The 14,399-nt window shown below is 38.2% G+C and overlaps 1 protein-coding gene across 2 annotated transcripts; it reads left to right on the top strand.

Annotated features, from left to right (window-relative positions):
• The first annotated feature begins 44 nt into the window (after window positions 1-44).
• Window positions 45-13,805, top strand: LOC145488253 (polyunsaturated fatty acid 5-lipoxygenase-like). Of its 2 annotated transcripts, XM_081467079.1 has the most exons (16): window positions 45-514; window positions 2,646-3,567; window positions 3,910-3,954; window positions 5,002-5,127; window positions 5,320-5,417; window positions 5,832-5,964; window positions 6,743-6,838; window positions 6,963-7,059; window positions 7,367-7,484; window positions 8,082-8,174; window positions 8,688-8,748; window positions 8,838-8,943; window positions 9,408-9,493; window positions 10,098-10,271; window positions 10,929-11,092; window positions 11,488-13,805. In XM_081467079.1, exons 2-16 carry the CDS (start codon window positions 3,076-3,078, stop codon window positions 11,600-11,602), a joined length of 2,004 nt encoding a protein of 667 aa, XP_081323205.1. In that variant the 5' UTR covers window positions 45-514; window positions 2,646-3,075; the 3' UTR covers window positions 11,603-13,805. The 2 variants fall into 2 exon arrangements, with proteins under 2 accessions (XP_081323205.1, XP_081323204.1); XM_081467078.1 differs by having other exon boundaries at window positions 45-3,567.
• Window positions 13,806-14,399: the final 594 nt, after the last annotated feature.

A 14,399-nucleotide genomic window follows, 5' to 3' on the forward strand; every position in this document is an offset into this window, starting at 1 on the left:
GTATAATTTTATTCCGGCAATATGTTTGTACAAAAGCACAGAGTATTCAAAATAACCTTTGTACATTAATAATGTGTGGTTAAAAAGTCATATTTTGGCTTTGCTGCCAAAGAGTGATTGCGATCATTGAACTTAAGAGAAAACTACAAGGGCAAAACAACTATTAGCCAAGTGTTTAATTTTTTTCCGGGAATATTTTTTAATGAGAACACAGATCATTCAAATAAGTGTGGTTAAAAAGTCCTTCTTCTGACGTCCGTTTGCCCAAGACTGACTTGGATCAATGAACGAAAAAGACGTTACCTATCTCTGTTGAGACTACAACAGTTCTAACACAGGTAACTATATTCATGTGTATAATTATGCTCTTAATAAGTCGAAATAAAACGAAATTGTACGTTTTATGTGCGTGTTTTGAAGTGTTTTGCCAGGTTTTGTGAGGCTGCAGGCGTACAAATGGCGGCAAAAGTTTGTGCTTGCTGTTTTCAAGGGGAAGCGATCAGATTTTTTTAAAGTAAGGTTTTGATCTTGAAGGGCCGTTTTCAATTTTAATTTTAATGAATATCTCATTAGCTTTGTCGCTTTGGTAAAACAACGATTCAGACAGGTATGTAAGCCCCCGCTCCCGGGGGTGCTTCCTTATATGGGGTACATATGTATGTGTGGCCCCAAAAGAGCTCAAAAGGTTTGGTTTTTTAAACCTTTTGGCTCATAAATAGCGCGTCGATTTTGGCGATTTTGGCCATTTCAGTCTTATAAAATAGGGTATGGTTTTTGTACTCTAGTCTTGAATTGGGTATGTTTTTTAGAAGAAGCTACCTCTTCATCATTATCGGTGAGACCATCAACAAAAGAGCTCTTCACAAATTATATGTTTACTTCAACTGTGTCAGGTCATAAATAGGGTAGGAAAAATCGCAGATTTTGGTCATAAATAGGGCAGGGTTTTGGGAAGCGGGCCGCACACCCCCGCCCATTTTTTCTTTGAGTACCCCACCCCCCGGGACGTGACCTTGCTTAGCGTCAGAGCAAAACGGGAAAAGCTGTTTTATAAATTAACAGCTAAGTTCCGAGAACGGAAATATTTAGAGCTCCCATCGTCTGATAAATAGCGGGAATCGATGCAGAATATAAGAATTCTTTCACGCATTGAGAGATAACTATCTTATCTACTCGTGTCGTCTCGCGTTTTATATCAAGTTATATAACATTTGTCTTCTTGTGTGCGTATTTTTGGCATACTGCTGAATTATTGTCGTGAATGGATGTTTACAGAAATGGAAAACACTGCAAAGCCTGATGATCGGTTTAAATTATAATGGATTTTTTTTCAAAAACGGATCAGCCCCTTTATTTTGACTATTACAATGTTTTTCTTAAGATTTGTGTCAATACGTGATTCAATTAATGAGGACTAGTGAGGAAGATAAAAATTTAAGTTGAGGAATTCAATTTAGCTGTTTCCGGTGGCCCTTTGAACGTTGCCATTCATTTAGTAAGGATTTCTTCTCTCGTTTAGTAGTTTATTTTAGTATATTATTTTGCAAAGCCCCCTGACTGAAAACCAGTATCTGTGACGTGGGTTTATAAGAATATTGTTTTGCCGTCCGAGGCAGAATATTCTTACTTTTCGGCCGATTTTAGGCTGAAATACCGTTGTGAATATTCTTAGACTATAGCGTACGGCATTTCTGTTTTGGAATGTGTTTGGCGTCTGGATGGTGTTAAAGTAATTCTGTAGCCAGCCTGCAGGCATAAAGCCTGATACCAAGGTCAGAACCTCTTGCAGAGATGTTATTAGCATCGGAAATACGGCTAATACTGTTTTTGTTCTGTCGCCTAGAAAGGAAGAATTTTATACGACTCAGTAAACAACATTTAATTGTATTGTATTTACAAATTTTCAACACAACATTTTATTCTTTTCAAAATCTCAGCCTCGGCTTTATTTTTAAAATATTCTTAAAATTTCCCAAATTTCAGCCTCGGTATTCTTATGAAACATATTCTTACAAAAAACAAAGACATGAAAGAGTGTAACTTTAAATGAGAGGGCATGTGTTACAATTGTTGATTTTCGCTTTAAAGAAATTACAAAAGTTGAATGATTCATCTATAAATTATTGTCAGAGAGCAGTTAGTTACTCTCAAATATGTTATAACACCAAGTAAAAGATCAGGCTGAATCGCATTTTCAGTAGTATGCATAGGCTTTCAATTTCTCACGACTTTTGTTAAGCTCGTAAGGGCCACTTGAAGAAAAAGGAGCAAACTGTAGTCGTAAAATGAAAGGCTGGTCAAACGGCGGAAAAGATCTTGAATCACACATTTTAACATGGTCCGTTATCTAGACCAGTTGCAGATTGTACTTCTGCCTAACCGAAATACGGGGCCAAATTTATACAGAGTACATTTTTCTACAGTTCGAATCGCCTTGCAGTTTTTTAAAGGTTTGTTTATCGTGTCCAACGTGACGTTATTCTAATTTCCTGAAGTCTGAAGGGAAAAAAGTTGTCAACGCCGTTTTGGGTGACGTCAAATCCGATAACTCCCGCACGTGTCAGGACCACCGGATTTGTCTCATGTCTATGTTATCCTTCAGAGTCGTCTAATTGCTTTACCGGATCGTTTTTTGTTTTGTTTAGAAGGATCTTTCCACTGGTTTTAAACGGCCCAACTGGAACAAGAACGAATTCTAGGCTTCCCAGTCGGTGGTAGCGCGTAATTGTTCTTTACATGGTTATTCACACGAGTGAAGTCCACGGAAACACAATTACAATGGATTAGTTTTCTTGACAACGGAAAAATAATCACTTGTGACGTCACTCGCACCTTCAAGTGACAAGATTCCGAGAGCTTTCGGAAGAAGTGGGCCGTGTACGCGCAACAAGTTGTGAGCACGGGTTGTGAGTTGAAAGAAGTTAAAACTTACTACGGAAACTTTGTAAATCACTGCATAGTTGATCGGGACTCAAGTTGACCTGGAATAGTTTCTTCGAAGAATTAATTAGCACCGAAGACAAGTACATCGTTCACAGGTCGTCAGCTTCAGCTTCTCTGGTAAAGCACAACAACATGGGAAATGCTTGTAGCGGTTTGCCTCCTGACTGTGAAATAATCGTCAAGACAGGCGATGTGAAAGGTGCAGGAACGGACGCTAATGTCTACTGCGCTATATACAACGAAGACAAGACCCGCTCGCGTGACTTAAACCTTGACTGCAAATGGAAGAACGATTTCGAAAAGGGCTCCGTGGACCATTTCAAAGTTCACTGCGGCCTTCCTCCTGGCCCACTGCACAAAATTGAAATCTGGAGAGATGACAGTGGCATCGGCGACGACTGGTTCGTCGAGTGGATCAAAGTGAAAAAGCTTAATCCTCCGGACAGCGACGAGGTTATCTTTCCGTGCAATCGATGGGTTAAGGCTGAACGAAGGCTTACTTTGACTCCGTACGACTGTGTTTTGCCACAGTTTGACGAAAATCCGGAACAACGAAAGCAGGAATTGGAAGATAAAAGAGACCTTTATCGTTTGTCTCGTAAAGCTCCAGGTATTCCGAAACAGGTAAGCTTTATCACGTAGCATTTGCCAACAATTCTGTGTTTGAAAAACTTTTTGAAGTAAATTAAAACTTACATAAGACTTTATGCTCACGTGTAAGTAAACATTTACTAGTTGAATCTTTGAGTGTTTTCTATTTAATATTTATCTGTATCTGTATCTTTTTCTGCAAGATATTTTTCGCGTGCCAAGTGGCAACAATTGAAGTACGCGAAGGTTATATATCCGACGTCGGCCAGTTATATTATTATTGTTATTAAATAAATGTAATAAAAATGAAACTTTATTTAACTGTTTTGATTACGTAACTTCCAATTGATTTCCCTTCTTTCTAACTTGCTTTAGGTTGAAAGTTGTCCAAGGGACGAGAGTTTCAGCAATGACTACAAGGTATTTGCTCGCGGAAACTTAATTTTTTGCTTTAGGAAGTTAAAGAACTGACAGTTTTTCTCAGACGGGTATAAACGCTTATGTGACCTGATTTTGTAAGTGGACGAACAAAGAAAAAACTCTATTGTTAAGGTCTCTTTATTTTACATTTAACAAAGCGTTATTTCAGTGGCTAAATGGTCCCTAAATGATCACATATCATTTATTCAGTTATTAAGCTAAGTTCTGCTCTGGATGGTCAAGTTATTGTACGTGTAGCTCAAGTCAGATCTGTATTTCTGTTGACTTCATTGTTCATTTCAAACAATGCATATTTCCACTCTTTCTCTGAACATGTCACCTGTGTTTCAAGTAGTATTGGATGCATTGTTAAATGATTGACACCTCTTTATGGGTTCATGCAAATAAAAAACTAAAAGCGTTGGTAAAAATGTAAAGAAACAGTGGGGCAGCTGAGGCTCTGGGAACTTTTCAACCTTGAATTTTTGTGAAAGAAAAGATTGCAAATTTCCTATTACCGTGTGAAAATATATGTTAATGGCATCTAGCATTTGCCAGTCGAGATTGACAATTCTAATCTCTTTATAATTTGTCGCGGTACACTCCTTTTATTACCAGTACTTGTGATTGTCTGGAAGCAGCTAGACACTACAGTTTTGGTCCGAAACGTTTCATTTGTTGTGAAACTTGCTTGAGGTCAGCAAATTTAGTCTGAAGTTTAGTGGGCATAAATTGGAAGTTTCACTGGTCAAGTGAAGGAACTTTTCAGAGCTGCAAAAATTTGTAAAATTTTAAATTAATGTGCTGAAAATTGTGACATTTTATAACCACTTGCAAATGACTGTATTTAGACATACCTTTCAATTTGAGCATTTTAATTATTGTTATGTTATAATGGTCATATACCATAATAATTATGGTATATGACCCTTTGTTACTGAGAGCAATAGTTGCCCTCAGTCACAAAATTTGCACATGAATTGAAAGTTCAAACACATTTTCCAAGCGCAATAATTTGCTTTAGCCATTTTGAATCTTTTTCTGCAGTGGAACATTCAGCAGACCAAGTATAAACTGGCTGTGAAATGTAAGCTGGCAAAGCTGACATCAGATCCCTGGGAAACTTTAGATGACTTCAGCAATCTCTACAAAGGAAGTCTCAACATGCCTTATGTAAGTTGCATGGCATTTATTATTAGTTCTGAACTTTGAGTATAAATCAGCAAAATATTAGTAATAACATAAGCAAAGCTAATAATTGTTCTGTTAGAGATTTTTTGTTGGTTTACATTTGTTATAAAGTATTTTCTGAGGCATGGATCTGTAAGATTAAGGTAATTTTTTTTTGCACGTGTGTGTGTGCAGGGTTATTTCAACTGGAAAGAAGATTCCAACTTTGGTCGTCAGAGGGTTCAAGGGTGCAATCCTACCCTTCTCAGACTTTGCACTGAAATTCCAGAAAAGTAAGACTATGCTATTTTCTTAGTTCATTAATTTACCAATTTTAGCCTGTAGAGAATATTATTAGTCTGACTAAAATTGCTTACCTATTTTAGTTTTAAAAGCACTAAATTTGGTGTCTGGACCATCTTTAGAATCATACAAAATGGAAATCAATAATTATTATAAACATCAATAGTGCCAATCTGTCTACTAAGTTTCAAATTCATAGACTCATTAATTAGCTGCTCAAAAGACAGCTTGTAAATCTGATACAAGATGAAAGCAAACTCTGATATCAAATGGCTAGAGGTATTGGGCAAACAGCAGAGGCAAGATAATATGTAAAAAGTTTCTTAAATTCTGTTAAGATTCTTATTTACTATTTAGTTTTCATTGTTTCTTCTTTGCGATATATTAATAATATTTGGAATCAGTTTTAAGGTCACAGCTGAGATGGTTGAACCTTTTCTGGAAGGGATGACACTCGAGGATGCAATGAAAAACAAGAAAATCTACATTGTGAACTTGAAAAAACTAAGTGATGTCATGTGTAGATTCAACAGAGTGGTGAGTAACAGAAACTTAGCTATTGTTCCTGCTGTGGAATTGTAGACTTGTAGGGGTTTCAACTGGTTTTTACTGGTGGGCAAAACTATTCAAACTGAAATTCTGTATAAGAAGAACTTTCTGCTAGAAGGTCAAACCAGGGGGGCAAAATCGTTCTAGCAGCCGGTCAATTTGCATGGAGCTGGGCTTCTAATGAAACCCCTGACTTGTGCACAACCTTGCTGCCCTTAAGTTCTTGGAAAACATATTAGTTAACGCTATTTGTAGTAGGTTATTTTTTTCAAATTTTGTCAAATTTTTTCAGGATAATAGTATTATAAAGAACTGTTTTAAGAGAGTTATGGTAGTAAATGTCAGATGCATGTGGAATGAATGTGTAATCCAAGACCAATCTAATCTGAACAGTATTTTTTTCTTCTTTTTTAAGAGTTTAAGTGGTTATAAAAATGGATGGAACAAAATATATTGATGAGGGAGAGGAGAGTAAAGATACTCTTTCCCGGCCAATCAATTATCTTAGTGAGCTTGTGCTGCACCTAATCCTCTCACAGTTTGAAATGATTGCTATGCCAATTGGTGCATATCGTTTTTGACTTGCCAGGCTAGGGACAAAGCAGAATTTTAAAATGGCTGTGACAAACAGAACTCTGTGAGACTGTTACTAACAAGGATTACTCTTGCATGTTTTTGTGTTTATACTTCCCTTTGAAATAGTGCCAAGACAAATGTCCATGTTTGTTTTGTTTTCTATTGATGTCTTGTGATCTTTACCCTTTAGATCTGCAAGCCTATGGCTTTATTCTTTGCAAATGACAGGAAGGAGTTAATGCCCATTGCAATCCAGCTGTTCCAGAAGCCGGCAGATGATAATCCAGTGAGTTTAATCTAGACACCAATAAGTTCACAAAGAGAAGTTCACATGTTGTTGCAAATATTATTTGCTAGTGTTGGAAAGCTTGATGAGTTTGCTTGACGTTGATGTGCATTGTTTATTGTAGGTTTTTGTACCAAGTGATCCTAAATATACCTGGATGTTGGCCAAGATGTATTACAACAATGCTGATGCCGCATTCCACCAATCCTGCACTCATCTTGGTAAGTGTTATGGAAACACTGTATCATTTCTTAATGCCCTTAAACCCTTCTCAATCTGCCAGTCAAAAAATGTTTCTAACTTTTAGTTGCTGAAATTAAACCCTTGTGTGAGGTCATTGAAAAGAAAGCTATTCTAAATTTATGTGCTACAAATTTGTTACTGGTTAACTAGCATCAAGGGCATCTGTCTAGAAATGACATTAATCTCACTCTTGTGTTAAAAATGAAGACTTGTTTGAATATGGGACAAACACTTTGAGGTCAAAGTAAATTCTGACAGAATTCTTTGGCTTAACTTAAAATGCAGGCTTCACCCATTTGGTAGCTGAAACAATCTGCGTAGGAACTCATCGTCAGCTGTCACCATCTCACCCTGTGTTCAGGCTACTTGCCCCTCATTTTCTCTATCTCTTGGCCATCAACTCGTAAGTACTCAGTTTGTAATGTTGAGTCCTGTATTTTGTGTTTCATTGCAGAGGACTTAGTATTTTGTATGATATCATTGAATTTTAGGTTTTTTTTTTGTAACTTAAATAGCTGGTTTGAGTAGTAATGTTGTGATTGGGGGTAATCAATTTTTCCTAGAAAATCTTCAGTCCTGGAAACTTGAAATCTTGAAATATTGAAAGGCTTTGTGATGAGTCACAAAGTCTGTTTTTGTGTGTGTTTCTCTCCATTTCAAATCCTAAAAATGTTTTTAGTTCCAGCAGTGACATTTTACTCAGTAGGAGACCTTGCTGAAAACCATGTGTTTATACATGACAGGCACCTCCTCCCATGAAGATTATTTATTGTTGTTGTTGTTGTTGTTATTATCATCATTATCATTATTAACTCGGAAAAAAATTCGAGTTCCAGATCTTTCTCCGAGTTGGTGTCATTTCAACATTTAATATTTCTTATAACACTCATTATCATCGTCGTCGTCGTTGCTGCCGGTGCCACCGCCGCCGTCATGTTGTCGTCATCATTATCATTATTATTATTAATACTTATTGAAGTTTGTCATATCTTGTTTTCAGTCTTGCCCTTGCAAAGCTTGTAGCACCAAATGGCTGGATTGACAACACAATGACTACTGGAGCTGGTGGACTGATGGAACTTGTTAGCCAGAGGTAACAATATCTTTGCCTCCCCACTCTTCCACCTCTAAGCATCACTGGGTTCTAGGTGAATTTTGGAGATGTTGAGGTCTTCATTGCCTCGCAGTGGTATGTTCGCACACAGCTGATGCAAAGTCAAAAGATACTTGGCTGAAATATGAGCAGATATAAAGTCATCCGCTTCTAATTAACAACTATTCTATGAGCACACACTGGATATGAGGTGATAGATAACCAACGAGGTGCATAGCACGGAGTTGGCTATAATCTCTCATATCCAACAAGTGTGAGTGGAATGACTGTTTTGTTAAAACCATCCCCAAAATATAGAAAACCAAAATAAAATGCAAATAAAAACACCCCAAAAAATTTGTGTATGTTTACCATATTTATAGAGCATGGTATAATGGCTCTTACACCACGATGGCTAAGCCAATGAAAACTCTTGAATTACATTACCAGATGATCCAGTTTTTAATAATGAGTATTATGTTTATTTCTAATTTATATCAACTTACTTTTCAGTTGGTATAACTGGAGGATGGATGTAGATGGATGGTTGCCTTCTGATTTGGCCCAAAGGGGGGTATGTTTTTACACTGTCCAAATGTGTACTCTCTGTGAAATGGTGATTGAGAATTTTTGTGGTTTTAATGCAATATTGTTGTTTTGAAGGTTGATGATGTGGAAGCCTTTCCAAACTACCCCTACAGAGATGACGCACTGCTCATTTTTGAAGCCATTCATACCTATGTCCGTGAAGTATTGGAAGCCTTTTATGGTGAGAGTTGAAAATCTGTTAATAAATTACTGTAGTCCATATGGAACAATGGCCTCATGGTTAGTGTGCTTGACTCAGGATCGAGTGGTCCAGATTCAAGCCCTGGTGGGGGACATTGTGTTGTGTTCTTGAGCAAGTCACTTTACTCTCACAGTGCCTCTCTCCTCCAAGGTGTACAAATGGGTAGTAGCAAATTTAATTCTGGAGGTAACCCTGCAATGGACTAACATCCCATCCAGGGGGGGAGTGGAAATACTCCTAGTCACTTCATGATACAGAAACTAGGAAAAGCTCCGGCTTGATGGACCATTTGTCTCATATGCAGAGTTAACCTTACCAAACCTATTTGGTCTTTTCACCACCATTGAGAATGTCCACATTCCCAAATTTCCTTATGGAATAAGAAAGTTGAATTTGATGAATATTCTTTAATGTTGGTGTTTATTTCGTCTTTTCAAATTTAGATGCACCAGAGAAGTTGACAGAAGATTGGGAAATTCAGAATTGGGGACATATGTTGGCTGATCCTGAGGACGGTTTGGGAATTAAGGTAGAGATTGACCTACCATTAACTGACTGACCAGCAAGTTGTTGCAGCAAGTTGCTGCCTGACTGTTTGATTGTTGGATTAGTTGACTGACCATTAGTGCAACCGACTGACAATTTTTCTCAAGGGTTCCTTGTAAATCGAATTTCAAAATAACGTTTGCACCCTCTTTAAGACCTACTGTGAAACATCCCTTCACTCTAAGAACACAGGGAACAAAGGTTTATTAGTGAAACTACCTAAAGTTCGCCTTGAAGTTGGGAAGAAGAGCTTTCACTATCAAGGTGCCAAGATTTTTAATGAACTGCCAATCAAATTTAGATCCATAACTTCAAGAACATTTTTACTAATTTTGTACACCGTTTTTACCCATTTTTACCTTTTTACCTTATTTTCACTGTAGTTTGTTCTACAGGACCTTCTGATAACAGTTTTAAATACACTGATGGGTCATCCTGTTTAAATTTTCGTTGTTATCATTATTATCATTATCATTATCATTATCATTATCGTTATCGTTATCGTTATCATTATCCTTATCAGTATCATTATTTTGATGATGATGTCTGGAAGTGATTGAGTTCACTTACATGTATTTATTTCCTAGGGAGTATTTGGAGACGGCAAGTTTACAGTATTAGAGGATTTGATCAAAGCCGTGACCTCGATTATCTTCATCAGTAGTGTGGGACACTCTGCAGCAAATTTTGCTCAGTATGACGAATACGCCTTCCCACCCAACTATCCCGCTTTCCTGCGGGGAAAACCTCCGACAAACAAGGTAAATGAGTTTTTAAAATTGTACAACCTAAGCTGTTGAGATAAGTTAAGCTTTCAGTTAAAATTACGTTTGTACACTAACCTGCGATGCGTACCTGTTCTCGTCTACTGGTAGCGCGGAAACTGGGTCGAGAACAAAAAATCGACGGGGAGAGACGTAGAGAGGGGGATGACCAACGCGTTTTCCCGCCCTTGGCACCTGCCGCATGCTGTAACTTAGCCGGGGTGTTGATTGGTTAACTGTGCAGTTACGGCTTGTTGTTATGCCCACCAACTCAAATACGTTTTCCGATTGGAGGAGAACGTGTCACTTGTGGTGTGTCAAAACTCGCTAATTCCCTAGAGCGAACAAAACTCACTAACTCCCCAGGGAAACAACGTGAACTTTCGACTCGCACGTGATCAGGTTGTGCACCTTGAAACCGCGGCAAATTTGTTGCGCTAGCTGGCGTCAAGCAAATAATTTTTTCGTTTTTTTTTTCTCTTTTTGAGTTGGGAGGTATAACAAAACACTTCATGACTGGCTCCACTGGAAACAGTGAGTTTTGTTTCCTCGAGACCCCCAATGTTCCCCAGACGAGGCTCAAATAGACAAATACTGTTTTAATGTTCCGTGTAAAGTCCGGTTTAGATTGTTGTATTCTTATTGTGATTGCAGGAACCCCTGACGGAGAAAGACATCATCAACTCTCTTCCAGTGAAAGATATGACATTGGACATCATTCTTGTGACGAAAATCCTCAGCGATCGTGGCACAAATGCCCTGGGTGACTTTGAAGTGCAGTACATGTACGATCCAAGAGGAACTAAACCTGTTGAAAAGTAAGGCAATCATTTCTTAAGTATTTCTTTCTGCCATTGTTTCAATCTCACGCGCCTTTTGTCGAATATTTTGTCGCCAATTAATGCAGGTCCACTATCCTGGTCGAATTGGAATTTGGAGAGGTTGGTTTTTGTGGAGGGAGGAAAAGCGGAGAACCCGGAGAAAAACCCTCCGAGCTAGGCGAGAACCAACAACAAACTCAACCAACTTACGGCACGGGACCGGAATCGAACACGGGCCACGTTGGTGGGAGGCGAGCGCTCTCACCACTGCACCATCCCTTCTCCCTAATTGTTCAATTTAACTATACTCTATATTTACTGTAACTGGTTATAGAAGCCAGTGAGGTTCACTCTCTCTCATCAAATCGATGTTGCGGTGATTGTTATTTTAGGTTAAAGAAGCGTTTATTGGAAGTGAGTGACATCATAGCCGAGAGGAACAAGAGTCGGCCATTTCCTTATCCATACCTGGACCCTAAAGAAGTACCTAATGCAATCAGTATCTGAATAATGCACCCCACGACACGGAGAAAACTGGGGACGATTGCCAAGACAAGGGATTCGTTACCAGGACTCATTGCTTGAATAAGGACTACGCTGCGAAATAAACAACAATGACATTGCTATAGAACGTGACTTTTCGTGACAACAAAGTGTGAATTCTTGTTCATATTCAGTGCATGTAGCAGCTCTCGTAAGGTCTCACATGAATGGCTCGATATCCTTAAGGGAATAATAAAACAAACCACAGAAACAATGCCCCCTAGCCCTAAAACAATAACAGCTTACGAGGGCTGCTACTTCTGTATTCAACATTTTTTAAGGTGATGAAAGCCTGATTTTAGTACCATTATCCAAGTATGGAAATTATTTATAGGTTAATAATGTTTACAGCTCTCGGTTATTTCGTCCATGTAAACGTTTTATTAATCAGACTAACTGGTCGAACCTTAATTTAACACTAGATCTCACTGTTTTGAAGTTTCTGAACAAGAGAGGAGTATTCTTCCGACGATTTTTGAAAGTCGATCAATTTTACTTTTGTGGAGCTTGGTCCGTTTCCAATTTTCATGATTTCAGTGGCACAGTCGCTAGATTAGCGCCGTTGGAACAGCAGAAGACAGCTCCTGTGAAACTTGAGCAAATTTTGTAAAAATCATAACCAAACGTTTTTGTAAGTTTACATTAGTGATAGAGGTGAGGAATTCAATTTAGCACTTATTAGAGCGGTTTTCGCTTGAGGGTCGGAAATATTTGGCTTTCACCTTCTGCGCCTCACGCCTGGCTTACATGTGAAAAAACTCGCGCCATTTTTTCATCCAATCTTTGCAGAAATTGAATTTGTTGAAGTACAACCAAAACTAATTGTGACGCGTTCGCATACATTTTCCCGCGCTTCGAGTCAGCAACATGTAATTACTTCGAGTTTTGATTGGTTGATTGGATTGTCTGTGTCCTTTGTGATTGGCTAGAGTAATCACTTTGGTTTTGGTGTTACGACACTCCATTGAAAACCACTCTATTTACCGTTTACATATTTTTCACAGTGCTGCAATTCAGTTATTTCTAACACTGAGGCTCTTTTATAAAGAATCGACAAATATACTAGATAACAGGTTTACCTGTAAGCAGGTATTTTCAGTGTAACTGCTTAATTTCAGATAAACAGATATTTATTTTGCACACTTGGAGAGAAATCTCCTTATCATACGTCCAGTAAAAAGTTAGTTTAGTGGCGTGCAAGTACACAGTTAATCTTAATTTCATTGTAACGAAAAAAAACAACATTGGGCGAAAGAGCTCGTACACTTTATGTATTTACCTGATTCTGCTTCCAGAGTCAAAGTTTGACGTTAAGAAACGCAGTATGTGCCTATTCAAATGAAATCTACTGAGTAGTACTTTTTGTTTGGCAAAATGGAACAGGGCTTATTTTAATAAGACATCTTGATTCTCTTGGGAGTGGAAAGGTTGCTGATTAGCTCGTGAAAGTTGTCCATTAAAGAGATCAGATGGCTACCTGCATGTCTTTGTTGTTGTTGATTGAGAAATGGAAAATAAGGCCCCGACCATATTACGCTGGAGAAATTTGCAAACGGCGTATTCACTCTAAAAGCGCATTAAGTGTTTCACATCCACACTAAGCCGGAAAAATTTGAAAACGGAACAATCACCGTTTATTTTGGATTTGTGTTTGAGGAAATTCGGGCAGGAAAATCACATGATTATCCTGACATAATCGTTTTCGAAACTGAAGCTCCGCTTTCAAAATTTTTTTCGTCCTCACTAGAACGCAAAGCCAGCGTTTTTAAATTCCTCCGGTTTGAAGAGCGTTTTCGACAAACACCATTTTCGTGACAGATTAGTGTGGACGGACGGCCGCCTAACCGTAGAAATAAAGCTGCGTTTTCAAATTTCTCCAGCGTAGTGTGGACACTAACCGAACTACATGTCTCTGGTTGATAAAAGAAATCTAAATAAGATGGATGTTGTGGCAGAATAACAACGCAGGCAATGTTACGTTCACCAACTACCACAACTTCCTTACGGTTACCACTTACAGGAAGGGGAGAACAGGAACTTATCTTGCCTTTTCTTGAGCTCGTTTGGCTCTTTTTGCAGCAGGGGCGAGTAATTTGAGTTTTCGTTCTTAGATTTGTTACAATTCCGTTTACGGGAAATTTTTTCATATAAAGAAATAAGTTGAAAATATCTTTTCAGTTCCTGATAAACAAATAAAGTTTGATGGAATTGTTCAGAATCACTGAGAGTAAGATACATTATTATCCAACTGCAGCGAATATCGTCCAAGTAGCAGTACAACTATACAGCGATATTGTACAGTTATTTGTACAGTCTAAAACCTGTTTGCCGTACAGGTCGGCGCGTGCACGCAAAACTGGCGCACTCTCCCTCTTTCACTGATAAATGTATTGACTACAGCAGTTGGATAATAAATCTCTTATTAGATGTTTTGGTGTGTGTATCGCTTTATATCTTTACTCGTTGTTTGTATTTTGACTCGCCCTACGGTTCGTAAAGATATACAGTGATACTACACACCAAAATATCTAATAAGATATATTTATTCTGTTGAGGATGAAAAAACACTAGCTATAGCTTGCTTCGTTGTGGGTCCTCTACTTCTACGCAGCTCGAAACATCTGTTCACTGTTCGCGATCCTACTTTATCGGTTCTTGTCATGTTGGTGTCTCGAAACGTTTTTCACGTAGTATCAGCCTTGCAGTCTGTCGTTTGTCTTTATATATATATTTTTGGCTGATCATATCTCTTGTAGATCCT

Source organism: Orbicella franksi, chromosome 5 (genome assembly GCF_964199315.1).
Source record: "Orbicella franksi chromosome 5, jaOrbFran1.1, whole genome shotgun sequence".
Classification (NCBI taxonomy): Eukaryota; Metazoa; Cnidaria; class Anthozoa; order Scleractinia; family Merulinidae; genus Orbicella; species Orbicella franksi.